At 45.0% G+C, this 24,156-nt stretch overlaps 1 protein-coding gene across 1 annotated transcript in view; it reads right to left on the bottom strand.

Annotated features, from left to right (window-relative positions):
- The window catches only part of KIAA2012 (KIAA2012 ortholog), a 94,797-nt gene extending 73,738 nt beyond the window's left edge, over positions 1–21,059 (bottom strand). Inside the window, 4 exon segments of the mRNA XM_036320829.1 lie at positions 1,515–1,657; positions 2,633–2,813; positions 18,881–19,165; positions 20,597–21,059. Coding sequence (XP_036176722.1) covers positions 1,515–1,657; positions 2,633–2,813; positions 18,881–19,165; positions 20,597–20,680 — 693 coding nt within the window. The 5' untranslated portion in view covers positions 20,681–21,059.
- Between the last annotated feature and the right edge of the window lie 3,097 nt (positions 21,060–24,156).

Below are 24,156 nucleotides of genomic sequence, written 5' to 3'. Positions count from 1 at the left end.
CCAAATGCACGCACGCACATAGGATCCTTATGTTCCTGGAGACCTTCACTGCCCCGGTGCCAGCTGCCCACCAACTGCCCCTTTCTGAATACTGACCTTGTGCGTTCTGTGTGACAAGGTTTGCATTGAGAAATCTACGTGGAAACTCAAATGATTTGTGTGAGGTAGGGCTGACAAGCCAAGCCTTAATTTCTTTATTCTAATTAAAAATTTACAGTTTCAATGTAGTGGAAAATATTGCTCTCCTCTGTAAACCATGCGTGTGGGTTGAGGGAAGGGACTCCTGTCTGCTGGGCTGGTTCAGTTCTGGGATGACCTGGTGTGAGATTGGGGACGTGCCTCAGGCCTGCTGCTTCCTCCTGGGAAGACGGAAGCCCTGCTCAGGTGGTTGGAAAGGTTAAGGTCAGGACACAGGAACTCAGAGAAAATCCTGCATAGACTGAAAACAGCCTCCCTCATTGGCACCAGAACCACCTGGAGTGCCCGTGGCTCCTCGGGGGCCACTTCAGATGACACGAGTCTCCACAATTAACTGCCCTTCCCAGTCGGACACATGATACTTTCACCAAAACACATCACGTCCTTCTTCCTTGCATTAGGCATATGAGGTTGGCAATATTATCCATCATGCAGACAAGGTCACTGAAACTCAGAGAGGGGGGGTGACCTGCTAAGTTCACACAGCTGCTTTGGGGCAGAGCATTCTGGGTCCCCTGTGGGTTCCCACTCAGCATAGGTGCCTCCAAACTACCCCAAACCCAGATAGAATTGCAAGGCAGGGCCAGGCCAGAGACAGCGAAGGACATCGCTAAGGAAGAAGGTGTCCTTGACTCCTGAAGGGACTGATAAATCTGTAAATTTACTCTACATTTTCAAAGGTGACAGACCCTCCATTATGCAAAACCATTGCTGGATTCGAGATCTCTAGCATTTTCTGTTTCAAGTGGATCTATTGCTTACAAATTCAAATTCTGTCCTTTTTTAAAAAATATTTTTATTGATTTCAGAGAGAGAGGGAGAGGGAGAGAGAGATTGAACATCAATGATGAGAAAGAATCATTGATCGGCTGCCTCCTGCATGCCCCACACTGGGGATCAAGCCTGCAACCCGGGTATGTGCCCTGATCGGGAATCGAACCATGACCTCTTGGTTCATAGGTCGATGCTCAACCACTGAGTCATGCTGGCTGGGCTCAAATTCTGTCCTTACTCATTTACAGATAACCCCCAGCCCCTTAGTAGAACAAAGGATTCTGTTGCCACTAGAGAGTGCAGTAACATCAAATGCTTTAAGGTACAATTAGGGGCAGCTAAAATTCCTTGGACTTCACTATTTTCAACATTTATCACTACAGCTTTTTTTCCAGCTCCACATGGTGAGGTCAGAGTGGGTAGGGCTAGTTCTCTGTTTGAGACATCCCTTTGAGTCACCTTGTTCCTAAATGGAGATGAATCTTTTAAGTGCATGCTTGCATGGGCACACACACACACACACACACACACACACACACAACCTTTTTCTTCTTCAGCTCCCCAGGTGTGTGTTTTTCTGAGTCAGTGGCAGAGGCCACAGGAGGGAAAACACATCTTTCAGCAGGAGGCTCCTGTGACAAGTGGCTGCTGCCGCCCGTGTGGAGTTTCATGTTCGCTTGTTTGTCTGTAGAAACAGGATGGGAATGAGAATTTATTAGTTGCAGGTATGGGGAGGGACAAGTTGGCTTTCAACTGCTATCATTTTGGGGTTAATGGGAAGAGGCAAAGAGAATGCTGGAGCACTGAGACGGCCATGGCTTTGGATGAGGTGGGTTCAGGGAGCCCTCATCTCATAATCTGGTTGGGGTCTTGCTGGCTGAGTGAGGTGATAGAGAGAATGGTAATAATAATAGTTGGTATATATTGAGTGCTAAATATGGAACAAGAATTGCGCAAAGTATTTTATATACATTAACTCAATCCCCACAGTAGACTTATGGAAGTGTTATCATTATCCCCATTCTACAGATGAGGAAACTGAGCCTCAGCCAGATTAAATAACAGGCCCAAGATCATAGCTAGAAAAGGGGGAGGGGGTGGAATTTGAACCCCGGCAGTCTGATTGCAGAATGTTTGCCATTGAGTTCTAGACAAAGAGCCCGTCAGTCTCATTCCCACCTCCAATTGAACTTTGGCTGTTATTATTATTATTATTATTATTATTATTATTAAATATGTTTTTATTGATTTTAGAGAGAGAGGAAGGGAGAAGGAGAGAGATAGAAACATCAATGAGATAATCATCAGCATTGATTGGCTGCCTCCTGCATGTCCCCCACTGGGGATCGAGCCTGCAACCCAGGCATGTACCCTGACCGGGAATTGAACTGGTGATCTCCTAGTGCATAGGCCGACCTCAACCGCTGAGCCACATCGACCAGGCTTGACTGTTATTTCTTTTTTTAAAAATTTTTTTATTATTGAAAGTATTACATATATCCTCTTTCCCCCCACTGACCCCTTTTGCCCTGCCCCTTGACTGTTATTTTCTAAGCTGAGTGGCATGAGGAAGTGACACTCAGCTGGCCTCAGTGTTCTCAAGTGAACTCTGCATGATTAGGTTCACTCAGGTTTACAAGCAAGACATTTGGCTTCTTACCGCTGAGATCTGCCTTCCAATTGTGGAAGGAGTTGCCATAGAATGTAATGTGGGGTTTGTCACTCATGAGCCAAGGGTGATCAATGTGGGCATGCTCAAAGGCCCTGGAGGTTTGCTGTGTTTTTTCATTGTGGTTTTCTTTTGAAACCTGCATACGATGGTGGTTCTCTATCGACGTGTCCTAGGGAGAGACAGACACACATTTCTGTCAACAGACTTTGTAAAGGAGCAGAGCAGGCTCCTGTAACAGTCAGAACTTGTGGCTAGACTTGTGGTTCCAAGGAAGAAATCTCCCCTGTAGCTGGGGAAGAAAAACATGGTTATAAAAGCAAGATCTCTAATGCTGTTTGTTATAATAAGACATTTTATTATGGATGAGAGAAAGAATGACATTTAACCATGCTTGACTTTTGACCGATAGCATTCTTCTCCTTCTCCTCCTTCTTCTTTTCTATGCAAAATAATGTCTGTCTTTCTGCATCACTGAGTAGTGGTGCTCATCAGAATTTCCTAATAACATAAAGACAAAGGCAAGTCTATATATCTGATGAGATGTCAAAGGAATGGGAGGTGGACTCTTAGGTGACTCTTAGTTGTAGCTTCTGCTGGCTTTTTGCTGTATGCTGTTCACCAATATGAGGCAGGTGGACTTTTGTGAGAGGATAGTATTTGGTGGCTAGAACCTCGTTAGAGCATTTCTTCTTGAATGAAATACACAACAGATAAGGGAGTAGGGGTGGTAATATATAGAGAAGCTACTCTTTGCAGCTCAGAAGGAAGCCCATGTATGCATTCAAGAAGCCCATGTTATCCTCTAGCTGTGGGTAGCAGCTAATGTGGTCATCCAGAATAAACACTGGACCACGGCAGCGTTTTCCTGTTACAGCTCCAAAAACTTCGGATAGGGATTCACCAGATCCAAAGGCTCCAGATAAAATGAATGGAAATACTTATAGAGGCAAGAGCTCCCACCCAACATCTTCTAAATTTCTTCCGCTGGTTGATATACTATAAGAGACTGTTGATAACTAAGTTCCCACCATTGTTGCGTATCCTTGCCCACATGTCCCATAGCTAGTTCACTGTCAGAGGGTTGGTGTAAGGCCCAAAGACTGGGGTGAGACCTTGAGAAAATACAAAGAAGTTCATCAATCGTGTGAGAATGGGTGACAGCATGTTGGAAAGCCATGTAAAAGCACCACTACCTTCGGATTTCCATCTTTACCCACAGGGTCTTGATAGAAGATGCACAGTCCCTTGTAGGTAAAAAATTTGCCTGACGACTTCCATGAGTGAGACCAGGGGAAAGCTTGGAGTGGGCAGGATGTGTGGATAGGCCACAGCAGGGGAACGGCCAAGAGCCCCACCTTTACCTACCTGGGCTACAAGACTCCATGTTTGGGGGAACAAGTGGGGCATGCCAACAGTGCAAAAATAAATAAATAAAAATAAAAATGAAATAGTAGTATCATTGACTTTATCCACCATGAAATTCCTCTTTCCTCTCCACTTCCATTATGTGGCATACTCCCCCTTGCCTGTTCTCATTGGCATCTGACACATTTATTCAAGTCAAACACATTTATTTAAGACTAGAGGCCTAGTGCACGAAATTCAGCCCAGCCTGCACCCTCTCCAATCTGGGACCCCTCGGGGGATGTCCGACTGCTGGTTTTTATTAAACTGTGTTTAATAAAACAACATAGTTTATTTAAAAGTTCCTATCATTGCACTTTTACCTTACCTTGACTTTTTCACCTAAACTGCCAGTTGGACATCCCTCTCATAATCTGGGACCACTGGCTCCTAACCACTCCTGCCTAATTGCCTCTAACCACTTCTGCCTGCCAGCCTGATCGCTCCCAACTGCCCTCCTCTGCTGAGACCCACCTCCTCAACCGGGCCCCACCTCCACTGTGAGCATGGCCCTCTTGTGATTGCCATCTTGTAACAGCCATTTTGTGATGACATTAGGGTGTGATGCATGAGGGCATGATGACCACCTAGGCTATTATTAGTATAGATAGTTGCATGTGTTGTCTATGTTGCTCTGAACCAGTCATTTTGTACACACACACACACACACACACACACACACGCCTTAGACTTCAGAAAGCATTTTTACATTTTAACCCATTTAATTCTCAGTAACCTTGTGAGATATGTATGATGACAGCTCCATTTCCCAGAATAGGTCATTCAGGCTCAAAATTAATTAAATTTCCTGGACAGGCTCACCACAACTAGGAAGATATAGGACTTGAACCAAGACTTTTCCAATTCTGCGGCCAAGAGCTTTTTTTTTTTTTTTTCTTCTAGAGACTACAGCTAGATGATGTGAACAGTCTAGGGAAGATCTGTGATTAAATAAGTTTGGAAACCCATGAGTTAAAGTTAAACTGGCTACTTTACCTACAGAATTTCTCAGAAATGGTCTGTAGTTAAGTGTGCACTGGAGAGGATAGTATTTGGTGGCTAGAACCTCCACACAAGGAGAAGATGGTATGCAGCATTTCCCAAATGTATTTGGCCATGAAACCCTTTTTATTTTTCATGGAGTATCTGGCAATGGTAGGGCTCTACAGGTGACACTTTGGGAAACAGCGGTCAATAGGTTCAAAGGACTCTTCTCTGGAGGACCCCACGAAATGGCGAAGGGAGGGTGCATTCCTCTGAAGTCAAGAAGAGCAATGACAGAGGGGAGTCCATTAGAAATGGTACCTCTGCCTGGGTTTCATCTTCCTACCTGGGCTGCTTCCTGAGTGGCGGCAAGTGAGTCCCCTGATGGCTGTGGTTCTTGGCAACTGAGCCGTGGTCCCTGGGTCCACCGGCCCCAGCTTCCCATTCATCGAGCCCTACTGCCCGACAAAGGTGAACTGTAGGTCAGTTTGTAACACTGGGATTGGCATAGTCTTGTTCGCTGCCTGTCTTCTTGCTTTTCTGAGCAAAAGTGTTGATCAAGGCCCTTGTTGCTCCTGCCTCATTTCTGCTAGTGCCAGCCAGGTTTGAGGAACAGAACTGCCCTTCCTCAAGGGTTGAGTCTTCCTTTCTTGGACTCAGTTTCCTCCTCTGTATAATGGGGATACTGATTTCTTGCCCTCACTTCTTTGCACGGTTGTATGGAGCTCAAATCAGGTCATGAATGTGACCAAGCCCTCTGTAAACTGCGAGGGATGAGTGAATGACAGGGGTGTGATTATGGTAGAGGGGCCTGCAGCCCTGCTCTGTTGTCGTTGAGACACTGGGTCTGAAGCCCTTGATTTCCTGGCTGGCTGCTGGTTGTTTACTTGTGGGAAAACCTCTGCCAAGAGCACTGTGGTGGGTTGGCTGTTTAGCTCTCCGAACTTACCCTGTCTGCACAACCCTCAGGAAGAATCTGAGTCAACAGATGACTCCGGCATGGTTAACGAATCTTTCATCGATGGTTTAAAGGGTCCTGCAGCTATTTTCACCACTTACTCAAAGTAGATTTATTGCTGGAACAGTCTGGCAAACCTTTGTATGGAGCTGCTTTCGTAACACCTCCACTCTCAGCATGCAGCTGGGTGGAACAATGTGGGGTTGTCTTTCAACCAGGGGCTCTGGAAGCCTTCAGAATCTCTGTGTGTGTTGGAGCGCTGGACTTCTGGAGGCTCCCAGCCAGCTTCACCTTCCCTCTATCCTCTCCAACCTTCGTCATGCCCATCCTTGCTGCTGTTGGGTCCAGAGCCCATGCCCACTTGTGGGGCTACTCCCTCCCTACGGCTCTCCTGCCTCTGCCCATGGGTTCCTAAGGCTACTTTGGGGCTGAGCTGATGCTGAGAGTGTTGGTGGAACAGATACAGACTCAGGCTCAGGTTCAGAGGGGGCTACTCAGGTTTTTGTGGCCCAGTGAAGCCTGAGGAGCCCTGGGGACCCCTCAATCTGAGGAGGCCCAAGGCCACATTAGGCCTGCCCCCAAGAAGACCTCAACTCCTTACAGTGTGGCACTAAAGACCTTTTTGTGTGTTCTACAATGATCCTTTGGGGTTAAGCCCAAAGGACTTATTTTTTCAAGTCCATCCTTCCTGGTCAGGTTAACCTAGAACCACATTTCTGAGGGTAGAGGAAGTAAAACTTGGGCCAAATAGCTGCACCCCTATGCCAGACTCTAAGTTGGGGGAGGGGACACTGTGGGTCAATGGATATAAAGAGGCATTCTTCCCTTTGGCTGTCTCCCCGGTGATTTTGATTATATGACTCAATCTATGCGAGGGAAACCAAGATTCTTCTCAGTAAACATCAGTGCTGGCTCATTTGTTTATGCTTAGTAGAAACAGGTTTGTAAGGAAAGTATCAGAAGGTTCAGTTTTGAGAGGAGATCACAAAACTTGGTCTCTCTATATTTCAAATATGGATTCAGATTACCCGAATAATGTGAATTGTGGTAGCAATTTAGAGCTCTTAGAAAGCTTTTTTTTTTTTTTTTTTTTTTTTTTTTACCTTCTCTCCTGTGATTTTTTCACAACAACCCAGAGAGGGTGGAATGCATATACCGTTGCTCGCATTTTGCAGATGAGCAAACTAAGGATGCAGGGAGCATAAATGACTTAGTCAACATCACATTGTTGGGGGATCTGAGATTTGTAGCCAGGACTTTTGCTCTTTTTCCAAATAGAGTATCTGGCAAAGAGAGGGAGGCCAAGGGGGAAATGACGTTAAAACCAATAAAGCCGTCAGTCAGGGTTCAAGTTACAGACTGAACTGTTCTTATTTCTTAACAAATTGACTTTTGGTCCTGTGATCATGGGCAATTGGGCAATTGGGCATTGCAGTTAATTAGTAACTATGTTTTAAAGATATAAGCTGGGGAGGTCTATAACATTTCTTGAGCACTTACTATGTGCCAGATACTGCATTATCCCCTTTAACTCCCACAACTAATCCTGTGAGGTAAAGGAGGGAATGGTCATCTCCATTTTATACATGAGGAAAACTGAGGCCCAGAGAGGTCAGTTGGCTTGGAATCTGGCTCTAATAGCCAACATATTTAATCACTTACTCTATATTGTCTCATTGTTTTCTGCCTGATTGTGTCTTTCTTAATGGACAATCTTCAAAGCCAAGACTAGTGTTATCTCTAAGACCTCTAATTGAGTGACCATTATTTCTACCAATAACTACTTGTCAGGATACACCAAGCACCCTGTGCTGCTCCAAGACAGTCACCTTAATGTACCAAAGAACGTGAGGCCACACCTTGCAGGTGTACTTCCAAATACCATCTCCTGCTGTCTTCCCTCCATTTTGGATTCTACAAGGTACATGCTGATTATATGGTCTTAAATATTTGGATTTTAACACCTTAAAATGGGGTTTCCCAAAATAAGGTCTAGGGGTTCTGGGTTTCATTGTCCTCATCTGTAAAATGAGGGTGTTAGTTAGCCTAGACCAGCACTGTCTGTACTTTCTGCAACAATAGAATATTCTATATGTGTTGTCCAATATAGTAACCATTGGTTGCATGTGGCTAGTGAGCACTTGAAATGTAGGTAGTGCAATTGTGAAACTGAGTTTTAAAATTTTAGTTTAACTAATTTACATCTAAATAGCCACAGGTAGCTAATGGCTACTGTATTGGACAGTGCAGGTCTAGACTCTAGATTTTAGATGATTTCTTAAGTCTGTTCCATCTAACATTCCTTAATCTGGTGGTTTTGTGGCAATATCCTAAGAAAAAGTATAGGCTTAGGAGGCAGAATTCTCTATTGCAATGACTGTTCTTTCTCTTGCTAGGTGTATATCTTGAGCAAGTCACTTAACCTCTTTGAGTTTCTATTTGCTCATCTCTGTAATGAACATAATAAGACTTACCTCATGACTGGACTGAAAATTACTGTGAGCTGTCCCTAATCTGTTCAGTGCTATAGAGATTTTACTTGTCAATATTATTCTTGAGAACTTGAAGTATTAAAAGAGCCAGAAGTTGCCTTTGCTAAGGGAGATGGGAAAGATAACTGGATAGCACTAATGGACAAAGAATAGGGCCTTGGCTAGTACTAGAGTTTGTGAGAAAAGACAAGGCAAGAAGAAAAGCCTACCACAAAGTTAATGTTTCTGAAATTAAAAAGAAAATGTCCACAAACAATGGTAATGCCTAACCAATCCCTGTCCTTGGAAAAGGATCTGCTCTGGATAAGTTGAGAATCTAGTTTAGCAAATGAATGGAGAAGAAAATGGCAGGTTCTCGGAGCTTCATGCCATTAACTATCCCCGCTATACATCTCCCTTGAGTTTTGATTCCAGCACCAGGGAATTTGTTCATAACCTGATCCCCATGTAATTCATCTACAGGAAATATGCTGATCAGGCAATTGTACTTCTCTTTGTAAACTAATACTCTAGCCTATACGTCAGTCTCTATGCACTTTGTTAATATGAATCGACATCTCTGAGACCAGTTGATTCAGGGGCACAACCGGGGGCACTGAAGAGATTGAGTTTCTGGGCCATCCATGTCTTGGGAATGGTGAACTCACCCAGGTAATGCCCCTGTGTAGGACCTTCTTCCCTTCCACAGATGGCAACCCACTTTGCCACTGCGTTAAGCCCTCTTTCTTCAAAAACTCTACTATCTTCAGTTAATATTCTTAGACTTTGATGGCCTAGGATGTAAAAACACTGAACAATGGACTGCAATATTTCCATTTTGGGGGTGGATCACCATTGTACACCTAAAAGATCAAGTGGCTTCCCTAACTGATTCCATATACCTGATCCAGAAGTCGCCTTTACTAAGGGAGATGGGAAAAGATAACTGGGTAGCACTAATGTACAAAGAATAGGGCCTTGGCTAGTGCCAGAGTTTGTGAGAAAAGACTATGACAGTCTGGCATGAGGAATGTTCAGTTTTCCTCTAGTCCCGTCTATTTGTTGGTGCAGAAGAAATGGCAAACCGCCAAGTGGGCACTGGCAAACCCTGCAGCTCATCCCCCTTATCCCAACAGATTTGCCAAATAAAACATGAGATGTCCAGTTAGCATTGAATTTCCGATGAGCAATGAATACTTTTTAGTAGAAATATGTACCAAATATTGCAAGTTTAGTCCTCCCCCCCCCCCCCCCCGCAATAAATCTGACAACTCTCTCTAAACCCCAACCATTTCCTGTTTTCGCTTTTAAGCCTTTATTTACAGAGTGCTTTTGGGATCTCAGTTCAGCAGAAGGGTGTCGGTCTCACTCCTGAGTGGATTGTGCTGGAGAGCCGCCATCTTTCAGAGGAAGAGGCCTAACAGTTCCCCTTTCTGGAAGATCGAGGATCACCTTGGAAGGGGAACTAAGGAATGTTGTGAAGAATGTGGAGCCAGGGGAGGATCTGGCTTCTGGTCCCAGCTCTGCTTTTGGCTAAATAATCTTGGACAAATTACTTTGCCCCTGGGGCCTCTTTTTCTTCACCTTGTAAAAGAGAGGGGTTGAATGGAAGGATCTGAAGTCTCTGAGTGGGGAAGGCTGGGAAGAAAGTTCTACTGGGGACGTGGAGTATGGGGCTGCTGAGAGGAGCCAGAGTGAAGGCAGGACTTCCCTTCTTCCCCACGCTCTTGTCGCTCTGCAAATGTGGGGAAGAATAAAGGGCGACCGGTATGAGAGAGCCTTGCATGCTACTGAGCTTGCGCACCTTTGCTTTAACACAAAATGGGCCTGACATGCTGGTGTTTTAAGCCTTGATGGAAAGTTCTCTCTCACACCAGAGTGTGAGGCGGGGCAGCTCAGGGTGCACCTCCTCCCATTTACCCACTGACCTGCACATGGTGCCAGGGGGCCATGTCTGCAAGAGACCTTGAGGATGTGGCTCTCTGGTTGGCTTCGAAAGTAGAGGTACAGTGGCCAGGGTCTGACCTACTCCCTCTGTGGGGACACCAGTCAGGAAACGGCATGGCTGCTGAGCCCCAAACCTCCTACTGACACAGGCTGGTTAGCACAATCCTCATCAGTAATCCAGGGACTCCTGAAGGGGCGGCGACACCAGAAACAGATGCCTCCGCCAACAGACATAAACCGAGAGCCCACGGAGGAAAGCTCTAAAAGGCCCCTCCGGGCTTGCAGTTGGAAGGAGAAGGAAACATGAGAAATGCCAGACCCCATCTTGAGCTTGAGCATCAGAAAAGGACAAAGAGCCTCAAAAGAAAACACATGACTTAGGTCAGCCTGTGGAAATCGTTTTAGTGGCCCTGCGCGGCAATGGGAAAGCCAGCTTGACAAATCGGCGTTGTCATTTATGTTTGTAACATGAATAACGGGAGAGACAAACTACGTCCGTGTTCACGGGGAGCCTGGCATTTTAAAAATACCTGGCTCTGCTGACTTTCGTTTCAGCCAGGGAGAACTTGCTGCCAGATTCAGTCCCCCTGTGCCAGACATCACGGGGAACAAATGCGAATAGTAACATCTTACACTTGGCCAGGGATTTTTATGATACAAGAACTTTTACCTCATTATAATCCTTTAAGGTGGATGAGTTAATATTATAACCACTTAAATGATGCAGGAACTCTCTAAGGGTGATCAGTTAAGCACAGGAATAGCAAACTTGTGATAGCTATGTTGACATCTCCCCCCACCCCCTGGTCCCTGGCAGACATCACCGATTAATTATGGCATTCTTGACTGATGAACTGATTGTGATCTCAGAATCCTCCTCTTTAAACATTTTTCAAAAGTGGAGGCATAATTTATATATAGTAACATGCACAGAGTTTAAATGCTCCGTTTAATAAAATCTGACAATCGTATACACCTTTGTCACCACCACACAAAACAAAATATAGAACATTTTCATCATCCCAGAAAGTTCTCTCATGCCATGTTCTGGTCAGTGTCGCCCCACCCACCAGATCGTCATTACTCAGGTCAAGAAGCCACTGGCTTGAGTTTCCTTGCCATATCCTGCCAGAATTCACCAAGGAAGGTTTATGGTTTTAAAAAAAGAAAGAAAAATATGATGAAAATATAAAACCTGCTTGATGGGGGAGAGGAGGTTTGGGACTTTGTCCTGCTGAGCAAAGCTGTGGTTTGCTCCCATTTTGAAGTGTTTAGGACATGGAAATGCCACAGAAGGTCAGCCTACATCTGTAGCTGTGGATACAGGACCACCAGAGAGACTCTTCAGATCAAGAGAAGGCTGGGAAGCCAAGTCCATAAGATGAGGGGATACCTCTGCTGAGGAGAAAGAAACAGGTATCCAGGACATACATGCATTCATTCATTCATTCATTCGTTCATTCATTCATTCCTCAAAGATCTACAATGCACCAAACACTGTGCCAAGCACTGGAGAAAAAAAAAGGTTGAATAAGACAGATTGATGATTCATAAATAAATTAAGTAACACATGAAAGAAAGCATGGCGCATTCAATTGGCTTTATACTCTAGGAATTTTTAAATTAAATGAATTCTTGGAATCCAAACACAGAGCATCAACTGGCCCTTGATGTCTGGACAGTTTATGTGGCAGGTACTTCAAGTGCAATAAGAGCCTGAAAAAATTCAGCCCCACATAAATTTTGAGGCGTTTTCCAGAGGATAAGAAAGAAAGGATTGTAGGGAGAGCAGTGCAAGCAAAATGACTTAAGTTCTTTCACTCACTCCATTTTTTCCTTTGGTCATGCGATGACTGTTTGTTGAGCACCTCCTGTGTGGCCGGCGCTGTGCTAAGCCATGGAATCAGGGCACCATTAGACCCCAGGCCATTTTGGGGTGAACTGGAGCTTCCTTTCCTCCCTCTAAGTCTGTGCTTCCAATGACTTTTCTGTGAATGCAGCAAGACCAAGTCTCCTCTACGATGCTCTGGCCCCTGTGCGGAGGGCACGACGCACTGTTCCATCTGGAGAAGAGTGTCTTGTTTTCCTCATTAGTGGGTATTTATTAAGCACCAGCTTGATTCTGGAACTTTCCTGGGTAGTGTGCTCAATGGTGCTGGGAGCTGTCCCAAAGAGTTAGAGAATCCTTTGTCCTGGACTCAGGGGTGTCATTTTTGCTTCCAGGGGTGGGCAAACTTTTTGACTCGAGGGCCACAATGGGTTCTTAAACTGGACCGGAGGGCCGGAACAAAAGCATGGATGGAGTGTTTGTGTGAAGTAATATAAATTCAAAGTAAACATCATTACATAAAAGGGTACGGTCTTTTTTTTTTTTTTTTTTAGTTTTATTCATTTCAAACGGGCCGGATCCGGCCCGCGGGCCGTAGTTTGCCCATGGCTGGCTTAGACTTTGAAAGCGAATGGTGGCTTCTGTATTAGTTTCCTGTTGCTGCTAAAACAAACCACCACACAATGCAATGCACAGTTGTTATCGTGTAGTTCTGGAGGTCAGTTTGAAATGGGTCTCACTGAGCTAAAATCTGGGCTGTGTCATTTCTGGAAGAATCTGCCCCTTCGCTTTTTCCAGTTTCCAGAGGCTGCCTACATTCTTTGGCTGCGACCCCTTCCTCCACCTCCAGTCAGCAATGTTGGGCAGAGTCCTCCTTATGCTGCCTCTCTCTGGCTCTCCCTTTTGAGTCCTTCTTCTATTTATAAGGAGCCTGTGATTGCACTGGGCCTTCCCAGACAATCCAGGAAGTCTCCCTGTTTTAAGCATCTGATTAGCAACCTTATTTCCCCTTTGCCATTTAACCTAATCTAGCCATAGTTTCCAGGGATTTGGGCATAGACACCTTTGAGGGGCATTATTCTGCCCACCACAGCTTCTTTACATTTTTTTTCTATTTTTCTGGTTTCTCTTAGTAGTTTTTCAAATTACGCCTGTGAAGTTGGTTGATAAATTTCAAATCTCATTGGGTACCTAAAGCACTGAGAGAAGCCTAAGGTCTGCTTAGGGCTACCAAAAAGACCAGTCAGGGTTAAATCTATTCACTCATTTCCAACGTGTAGAATAATATGTCAAGTAGAAAAAGCAAGATAGAAGAGAGAATGTATAGTACAATTTCAATCTCATAAAAGTTTATTTTATAGATGAGTAATTGTGGTGGAAAGATTGGAAGGGAATACATTAAAATTCTAAGAACAGTGGTATCAGGATGTTGGACATAGATTACAGATAGTTTTTTCTTCTTTTTTGTATAACATAAAACATTTCAGAAATATAGTTAGATTATATTTGTAAATAAAAAATATGTTAAAAATTATTCTATTACACCCACCATCTTCTCATACATATTTTTCTATTCCTTCCCCAACATCAGCTTGGACCACAAACCACCATCCAAAAGTTACTCTAAACATAAAAGGAGACAGAAGGGAGCCGGGAGGGGAGATTCTGGGAGGACGCAGAAATAAACAACAGCAGGAGGCTGGCTGTGACGGCGTCAGACCACTCAGGCCTGCCTTGGCTTTGCCAACCCACCCCAGCTTCTGGTTTCTTCTAAACTGAATAATTAGTGGGCATGGCGTGGCCTCTTATCCCTGCTCTATGGGGAGTGCTTCCTTTGATGAGGGACTTGCTCCTGCTGGTCACCTTCCTGGTGCCCACCAGGCGTCCGTAGGCAGAGGGGTAGAGAGGACCCCCTGCACTTGTCCCCATCCCTGAACTGGTTGTCATGTCACCCACTCTGGTGCTGGCAGGCAAGGGTTTTCAGAGGATGGAAGCACCTGGTGCAGGCTGTGCTCCCACCCAGCAGCTCTGGGGTGGCAGGTGCCAGAGTCCCCAGGAAGCCAAGAAAGGCCCAGACAGCCAGCTGCCATCTTACCCCAGAGGGTGGCCAGCCTTTGTGTGCACGAGTTGACAGAGGGGTGAAGAGAGAACCCCAGAAACCCCAGGGTTGGCAGGCAAAGCCCTCCACACTTTGACCCCACCCACTTCTGGTACAATTCCAGCTAAGACTACACCTCTCTAATCACCCTGCTTTCCCTGCCTGTTTTCCCCTCTAAGCTTTCACTCACCCATGCCTACAAGGTCCCTTCCCACCTATTTTTACCACAAGATTCAGCTCAAATTCTACCTCCTCCAAGACACCACGCTATCAATCACAATCTTTACCTTCTTTATACTTCTCCAGCATATTAATAAATTATAGTCTAGCCCGGCAGGCGTGGCGCAGTGATCGTGTGTTGACCTATGAACCAGGAGGTCATAGTTCGATTCCCGTCAGGGCACATGCCCTGGTTGTGGGCTCAATCCCCAGTGTGGGGTGTGCAGGAGGCAGCCGATCAAATGATTCTCTCTCATCATTGATGTTTCTGTCTCTCTCTCCCTCTCCCTTCCTCTCTGAAATCAATAAAAATTATATATTTTTTTTTTAAAAAAGAAGAAGAGTGGTTTTAACTTTGGGAATGTTTGAACAATGTCCTTCTATTAAAAAAGAAAACAAAACAACAAAAAACCAAGTAACATATCTGTGTGTATTTAGAAGTGTGAGAACTCTGACATCTAATCTCTTGACTTAGCATTTATCTTCGCTCATTAGGAAGTTAGGTCATCAAGAGAGTTGAAGAGTAGGTGTATGTTGAGCTATAAAACCCAGACGTATTTGCTACATGCATCTCATTAGATTCATATATAGAACTGGAGGTGATGTAAGATGCTTTAAAAATTTAATTGCACCTCCTGTGATAGCCTCGATTCTCACAGGTCTGAATGAAGCCTACATTTTGTAGGTTTCCTGATTCACGGTTCAGCAGTATAGATTCTTCTGTAAGCAGCACTACTTTATCCACTTGCCACCTCCCCACTCGCCCCCTCCCCATTTTGGCTCTTTTACTCTGAGCATGGTGTTTTTAACTCTTGAGCTATGCTACTTGGACAAAGAAATACTGACCCTGCAGAACAGATGGTGTGGTCACTGGTGGGCTCAGTTTACAGTGGTTCTAGTCCATTTCCCTTCCTGATCCCACCTGGCTCTGCAGCGTCAACCTGGCTCTCTCTTTTACTGTCTGCCTCATTCAAGGTCACAGATTTTTATTTTATTTTAAAAATTCCCTGACTTAGCTACTCTCGAGTTCTGGTGTGATTACCTTACCTACCTAGTTGCATAATCTCGAGTGAATTACTCAAACTTTCTGTGCTTCAATTTCCTCATCTCTAAAATGGGATAATAATAGTATGTACCCCCGGTATTCATAGAAAGCATACATGAATCATACATGGAAAGCACTTAGAACAGTGGCAGGAACATAGTAAATACTCAAATATGGTAATGAACATTGGTATTTTTATTTGTGAATATTATTTTGTAACCTGCTTTTAAAAAATATGCTGTGAATATTTTCTCATGCTATTCATGACTAATACATGACTTTATTGCCATTCTCTGACTATATCATAATTTATTTAATCAATGTTCTATTGTCAGACATTTATTATTTTCAATATTTTGTGTAATAATTAGTAATCCTGTAGTAAACATTCTTGTGCATAAATTTCTGGGCACATCTCTGATTATTTCCTAAGGCAAATTACTAAAAGTAGAATGATGAATCAACGAGTATCAGCCCTTTTTTAGGCTTTTGCCTAAATGCCTTGCAGATATGTCATGTGAATTTGTGCTCCCAAAGCATTAGATGGCTCATTTCCCCACAGCCTTTCCAGCACCGGACATTATGGTTTCAAAACTTTCTTGCCAGTCTGTAGTTTCATAGTCAGATGGTGTGCACTGTAGTTTCCAAAGCTCTCCTCTTCTGAGATTTTCATTTTTAAAAAATCTCAAGCCCCTGTTGAGTTACTTCTTCTGTAATTTTAATCTATGAAAAAATTAGTCTCTATCAGAAACTCCTGCCCTGTTACTATTCCTAACCTTTCCTTTCTGATTTCTTCACACCATTTCTCTTCTACCTGTTGGGAGTTAAACTATAGTGTTGTGTTTGGGTCAGGTCTGTGTTATAAATCTAGTAGATAAATACTATAGGAAGACAGGAACTTTCTTTTTTTCATTGAGGCCAATCTAACCAAAAATGAAGCAGTTCCCTAGAAGACTCATCTCCTTGATAGTAATAAGATACTTGTTGCCCCAAATATTTAAGCCACATAGACAAGTGTCTGAAAGCTGTGGAAGGGATTCTTCTCTGGCAGTAAGTTGACCTACATATTAGTGTCCAACTAGGAAAACAGAAACCCTCCAAATCTTTAAACATAGAAGAAATGTAATTCTGGGAATTGGTTACCCAGGTGGTTAAAAGCCAAAACGATGATGAGGTAACAATGATGAGGTAACACTGAGATTCGTAACATTAGGAAGCCAGCACCACCCTTAAACTGAGGACAGAGGGAGAGCAGGTGGGGTCACCTGGAAGAACCTGGAGCCACAGTGGGCCTGTCTGTTGGGAGCTGGACCACAGAGGTGATGCAGGTGCTTCTCACCACCAGAGGTAGAACGGGAGGGGAGAAATACCCTGGCTTTTCTCTTCTCCTTCTCCGATCTCCTTCCAGTGTATTCCATTGGCAAATTCAGTGAAAAGCCAGTTGATCCAGCTGTCTGTAGAATTATATGTAGTCATGGCCAACTGGACTGTGCTGAGAGCAGAGTACTGGGAGTGTGAAGAGTGGGTGTGAGCGCAGAGAGGCCGAGGTCTGCCATGGCGATTGCTGGAGGCCCTTCCAAGGCCAAAGGTAATAGGGCCAAGTGCAAAGCATGCTTGCCCTGGAGAGGTAGGCAGTCCTGAGTTTGAATAGTGGCTTTGTCATTTACTAGCTCTGAAATCTTGGCCAACTTATTTAAGTTGGAGTTAAGTTAAGGGAGGTCTGAGAGCCTCATTTACAAATGCTCTCCCTCTGTCCTTAGTCTTATGAGGCCTTTGTAAAGATTAAATAAAATAATTGCTAAAAAAATAATAGCATTCAACAACAATGAACTTCCTGTCATTCAAGAATTTATGATTGTAGTAACTATACATGGTGTGAGATGGGTACTATTGGGGTGATCACTTCAGAAGTTAAATAAATGCCTGAAAATAATATAATTAATATTGTACATCAACTGCATTTAAAAATAAAAAAGATACTTTTAGAAAAGAAAAAAAAAGAATTTTAAGACAAAGGACAATTGGGCATTTGGTCAAGGTCATTAAGGTTCTCTATATATTGAAAGAAGGAAAAGGGGCAGAGGACTCGTTCCTCCCGGAAGTTCTGCCGAGGGTCAGGTAGGTGATAAATTGCCCAATAGTGACACTGAGAGATGATCTAAGACCATTGAAAGTATCACCCATGATCAATTCTTTCATTCCACAAACACTTCTGGGTCCTCACTATTTTCTGGAAGTGACTTAGACATGGTCCTCGCATTCAAGGAGATGGCAACAGATGGGCGAAGAGATAAATCGAAGTGCATGACGGATGTGTACTGAGGAGGGAGCACTGGGATAGCTTTGCCTAAGGCAGTGGGAGAAGGCTTCAGCAAGGAGCTGACCTTTGAGTTGTGTTTTGAAGGATGAGCAGTTGTCCAGCTGTAAAAGCAAGGTCAAAGGGGAAAGTCACGAAAGAGTGTGACTTGTTTGGGGAATGGTGAGCGAGTCACATGGGTGGAGCCTTGAGGGCTCCATAGACAGGTGGAGGTAAAAACAAGTGGCAGAAGTGGCTAAAATGGAGGAAAAAGTCAGCGTGTGAAGGGCCTGGTGTAAGAAGCTAATTGATGACTTAATTCTGTGGGGAACAAAAAACTGCAGAGTAACGTATTATCTGTAACTTAGAATTTCTTAGTGTGACACACGTTCCCAGCCTCTCTCAGGCATGCAGCTACGTAGAGCAGGGGCCATGTGTCCGTCTCGTAAGACATGAGAAAGTATGAATCAGAAAAATGAGCACAGGGGCTTTTCTTCACGATTAAATTCAGAGTGGAAAAAAGTCCTTAACTTTTCCTGCGGACGCTGAAGGGCTCAAGGTAAAATATTCCAAATGTTCTCTCTCCCACTTCTACCAAGCCAAGCACATCCGAGGCGCGATGCTGCTGCTTGTGGTTCTGAGGCAGGATCTCAAGGATCTGGGGGGGAACGTTGGCTGGCCTGGACCTGTCTGAACGCTGAAAAGGAGTTGCGTTCCTCTAACGGAAAGGAAAACACAAAAGGATGAAAATATAATCCTTTATGCTTTTCAGAGCCCTCTCACTTACATCACCTCATTCAGGCCTCGTGACAGTTGTGTGTGGCAGAGAGTGCCGAGATACGGTCCGGTTTAGAGGTGAAGAAATAGAGGCTGAGGGTTGCCTGCCTTCCCTGGGATCTGAGAAGGACTTAGACCTAAAGGTACAGATGGATTTCTAGCCACGCAGGCCCAGTGCCTTCCCCGACCCCCGACAGTGCTCTGCCTACCTGTCTCCTTTCGTGAGTCAGGATGGCTTCTCCGAGGTCCCGCAGCGTGAGCAGCTTCCGACCCGGCCTTTTCCTGTGGCCTTTGGGGCGCCAGGGGCCTTTTCTCCTCTCTCCGGGCGTCCATGCTGATAGGGCTAAACCTTCTGAGTAGAGGATCAGGACTCCCTTTCTGGTGCTGAAAGTTTTAGGGAGTAAGAGGCTCCATGTGTGCTGGGTGGGGTCGCCCTTATGCTGTGGTTTGCAGACCAGGACATAATCTTCTGGAGACTTCCAGTTCAAGTAATCCTGCAACGGAAAGCAACCACCTTGATCGATTCACTGTGGACAGCACATTAAAAAATTTCCTTTTAAATTATATTTTTATTGCTTCTAGAGAGGATGGGAGAAGGAGAGGGAGTTAGAAACAGCAATAATGACAGAGAATCATTGATCGGCTGCCTCCTGCACGCCCCCTGCTCGGGATGGAGCCTGCAACCCGGGCACGTGCCCCATCCGAGAATTGAACCATGACCTCCTGGCTCATAGGTGGACGTTCAACCACTGAGCCACACCGGTTGGGCTGGACAGCACTTTTATAGCACATACTGCTTGTGCAAGGTGTTGGACATTTTTTTTAAGTGATTGGTTTTCTCCGAGCTGCTCACATGGTGCACAAAACACAGGCACTCTTCTGAGCAACTGATTTCACATCTCAGAATTAGTAGGACCCAGGGCACGGTCCTGTTTTACTCCATATGACTTCCAGGGGAACTACTTGTGCCTAGAGGCTTAAGTAGGGTAGAGTTAGGTTACAGGCCAGTTAGTTTCTTGGTATGCAAGCAAGTCGTCAGAATTATCAAGGGCAGCAGATAACTTTGAAATTAGACCTGGACTAGCTGGCAGTTTAAAGAGGAGAATGCCATTCCAACCCATCACTCCCGCTGGACACAGGGAGAATTTCTATGCATTCCAGATGCGTTGTAACTTTATCTAATTTGGTTATTTCGGAGCCTATAAAGTAGTTACATATCTTGTAAGAAAGTAAATGCCATTGTCCTCAGAGGTTTTTGAAACTCTATATATGTCTTTTAATACAGCAAAGGTCAGATATTGTGACAAACTACCATGACAATAGAAATCTCTGTATGAGCCAAAATTTTTCAAAATACCCCCAATGGAATTTTTATTCTTGGCAGAATTCAACGAAGTAAAATTGCAGTACAACAAGGGAATTTTGCCACCACTTTAAAATGAAAAAAAATTTTTTTTTGGCCTGCATTAAATATGAGTCCTGTGGATTGAATTCCAGAAAGTTCAAGGAAGCCATTGAAATGACAAGAACACACACAGCCTTCCGACCACAGAGCACGACTCTAAAAACCAGAGAGACATCAGCTTGCCTAGAACCCAGGTGGAGATTTTGGTCTTGAACCAAACCATCCGAATTCTAGACAATCTGGAAACTCCATCAGCCTAAAGCAAACGAGGCTGTAGGTCGGCGTGCAGGAGGAAGCAAGGGGGTCCCCGGGGCAACCGCGGGGTGTCAGGCAAACCACCTTATTTTCTTGAGTTTCACCAAGCAGGGAAGATCTGCCACTGACCCCCACCACCTCACCAATCAAACAAACCCAAACACGCATGGCTCAGCTCCAGATGGAAAAAGAGAGCATTCCTCCCGCACTGCCCCCGACCCCCACCCCCACTCCCAATACGCCCTGATTCCTCTGTAAAACTCACCTCTGGTTCAAAATAGACTTCTACCTTCTGTTTGTTCTGGACCCACTTGCCATGTCCCCGGCTCAGGGGAGAGAGCGGGAACATGTTTGCCCTCTGACCACCCTTCTCAAGGGCAGTTCATCTTGGGTTTGAAGGCTGAAAACTGGTCACACCTCAGGATTTCCTGAGCAGAGCAGGGAGCCCGAGTAGACCACAAACACTGGGCCTTTTATTAAATGCATTTCCCCCTCATACAGCAGCTTCTTAGTAACAACCGGCCACACAGTTAGACAGTGTGTGTCTTTGTCGGGAGGAAAAATAAATCGCAAACCCAAACTCCTCAAGCCTCGGATTGTCTACTTTCTGGGCAACCCCTCTCTCCCCTTTGCCTGTGGCCTTGTTGTCCCTGGTCCGGTTGCTCTGTTACCAGCGCACCTACAGATCTAGCCACAACACCATCCTTCTCACTGCAGTGGCGGTTGTTTCCTGGTTGCTATGGCAGCGCAGGGAAATGCAGTCCCTGAAACCAGCCCAGGCAAGGCGGAGACTGCCGAGGGCAGTGTTCACACACTGGGAGAGGGAGGGTCCAACGGGCATTGAAGGGGCCAGGCTCAGATTTCAAGTCCTGACTGGGGGAGGGATGAAGGCATGCTGAGATATTTTTTCTGTTATCACAGCACCCATCTTGTTTTGAGAGTGTTTTCTTCCTTCTCCTGAGAGCCTCTCACTGTCAACCCACCGTGAGTAAATTCAGAGGAGTCACCACGTCACCTAAAGCGACCGGTGAAGTTTTCCTTGGCTGAGCTCCAGCACCGCTTCCCCTGGACATGAGCCCCTTTATGGTCATTGCTGCTTTGCACGAGTGAGTGTGAGATCCTGGGACTCTCCAGAGAGCTTTGCATACCTGCTTACCACCTAGGTGAATGCCATCTCCAAAGAGGGGCTACTTGGGAGGTACAATTGGGGGGCATTGGGTTGCCACAATGGCTGAAAGCCAATACTGGCATTGAGCAAGCAGGGGCCTGGGATGCTGGAGGCTCTGTGGTGTGTGAGACTGTCTCACGTAATGAAGAATCGTCGGACTCTGAATGCCAGTAGCATCGGTTGTGAGAAGCACTGCTATGGCCTAGGCTGCTTGGCTCTCCTGGATGCTGACACTGTGAGGACAGGAGGCGGGGGTGGGGGTGGGAGTGTCAGGGAACAAAAAGATGCCTTTGCCGTGATCTGTGGCCCCGCTTTGGCCTGTCATCTGTCAGCTGAACCCCCATGGCAGCCTGTGGGAGTGTCCCCCGCTGACCTGCACGAAGAGGTCTAAGAGGCCGCGGGCCCAGTTACCTTTTAGATCTCCCTCTGTGGCTCGGCCTTTCCCAGGAAGCAGGCTCAAGCCTCCTGAGGAGGAAATGGAGGGCATGCTGTATAATCAGGTTGGGTTCATCATCAGGAATCAAGACAGTGAACATAGAGGCTCAAAACTTTATTGTGGAATTTAGTCAAAACCACAATGAATACAATTTCAACATCCATTAGGATGGCTATTATGGAAAAAAACAACACCCCCCCCCCGCCCCCTGCCCCCCCCCCACACACAAAAAGAAAATACCCAAAAAAACAACTACAGAAAAGAACAAGTGCTGGTGAGGACAGGGGGAAATTGGGACCCTTGTGCACTGTTGGTGGGAATGTAAAATGGTGTAACCGCTGTGAAAAGCAGATAGTATGGCAGTTCCTCAAAAAGTTAAACAGCCCTGGCTGGTGTGGCTCAGTTGGTTGAGCATCATCCTGTGCACTCAAAGGTCACCGGTTCCATTCCCGGTCAGGTTTGGGGTTTGGTCTCTGGATGGGAGGCAACTGATCAACACTTCTCACATCAGTGTCTGTCTGTCTGTCTGTCTGTCTGTCTCTCTCTCTCTCTCTCCCCCTGAAAAATCAATAAAAGCACATTAAAAAAAATTAAACATAGAGGTATGATATGATCCAGCAATTTCACTTCACAATTCCACTTCTGGGTATATAACCCAAAAGCAGTGAAATCAGGGATTCAAACAGATATTCAAACACCCAAGTTTAGAGCAGCATTCTTCACAATAGCCCAAACATGAAAACAATTCAGGTGTCCAATGACAGATGAATGCATGAACAAAATCAATGTATACATACAATGGACTATTATTATTATTTTATATTTTTTATTAATTTCAGAGAGGGAGGGAGAGGGAGATAGAAACCCCAATGATGAGAGAGAATTATTGATCAAATGCCTCCTGCATGCCCCGCACTGAGGATCGAGCCTACTACCTGGGCATATACCTTTGACCAGAATTGAACCTGGGACCCTTCAGTGTGCAGGCCAATGCTCTATCCACTGAGCCAAACCAGCTAGGGCTGATGGGATATTATTTAGTCTGGAAAAAAATTTCTCCCAGTCCCTCCAGGGGAAATTCATTCTCTGAGACCACCTGATCTGGAAATGTGAATTCACCCATAAAAAGGTCACCTTTCTGAGACTAAGCTGAGTGAACATCTCACCTGGGACAATACTCAGGTGCTCATTTCTCCCCCCCCCCCCCCCAAACACTGTGGCAAGGCTACCAGGCCTCTAGGGTAATGTATGAGCAGCCAGACTATAGCCCATCGCAGGCCTCTCCTAAGCTGTCGTGTTTACATCCACACTGGTTAATATGGACAATGAACAGATGTACAGATCAATTAATAGACAGTTAAAAGCATTTACTCAGTTCCCACAGCAGTTTATGGAAAGTGCATTTAGAAAGCAATCGAGATTATTGCTATTCTAAAGTGCTTGGGGATCCCAGATGAAAGGCCCCTGTAACTGGAAAGTATTTATAACTCAAGAAGAAACCCTCCACACCCACCTCCTGGCGTGCCTGACTGTCAGCCCATGCAGCGTGTCTGTTTAAATTGCGCTGTAAATCCTATAGGGTGGAGACTGTGTTGTGATCCCTTGTAAAGCATCATGAATAACCACGGCGCTCTAAATAAATAGGGACCACATGGAACAAAGGAAAGAGATGTTCCTTCAACGGCCATGTCCCCACTGCATAGTCAATGGCCATGTCCGCACTGCATAGTCAACAGCCATGTCCCCACTGCATAGTCCACGGCCACGTCCCCACTGCATAGTCAACGGCCACGTCCCCTCTGCATCCAGGAATTCGTCCCTTGCTCCAAAGTGCTTGGGGTCAATGGATGCTCCTCTGGGGAAGTGGCTGATGGGATAGTGTCAGGGTTCTCAGTCCCTTTTATTATTTATTTATTTATTTATTTATTTAATCCTCACCCGAGGATATTTTTTCTTTTTTTAAAAATGTCTTTTTTTCTAAAGTGTCGGCCTGGGGACTGAAGGGTCCCAGGTTCGATTCCGGTCAGGGGCATGTGCTTTGGTTGCGGGCACATCCCCAGTGGGAGGTGGCTGATCGATGTTTCTCTCTCTATCACTCTTCCTCTCTGTAAAAAAAAAAATCAATAAAATATATTAAAAAAATTAAAATAAAAAAATAAAAATGTCTTTTTTTCTTTTTATAATTTTTATTTCTTAAAGTATTACAAAGAGTATTACATAT

The sequence above is a fragment of the Myotis myotis genome, unplaced genomic scaffold (assembly GCF_014108235.1).
Source record: "Myotis myotis isolate mMyoMyo1 unplaced genomic scaffold, mMyoMyo1.p scaffold_m19_p_8, whole genome shotgun sequence".
Classification (NCBI taxonomy): Eukaryota; Metazoa; Chordata; class Mammalia; order Chiroptera; family Vespertilionidae; genus Myotis; species Myotis myotis.
Note: the sequence above shows the minus strand (reverse complement) of the source record. Positions and strands in the feature narration are given on the sequence as shown.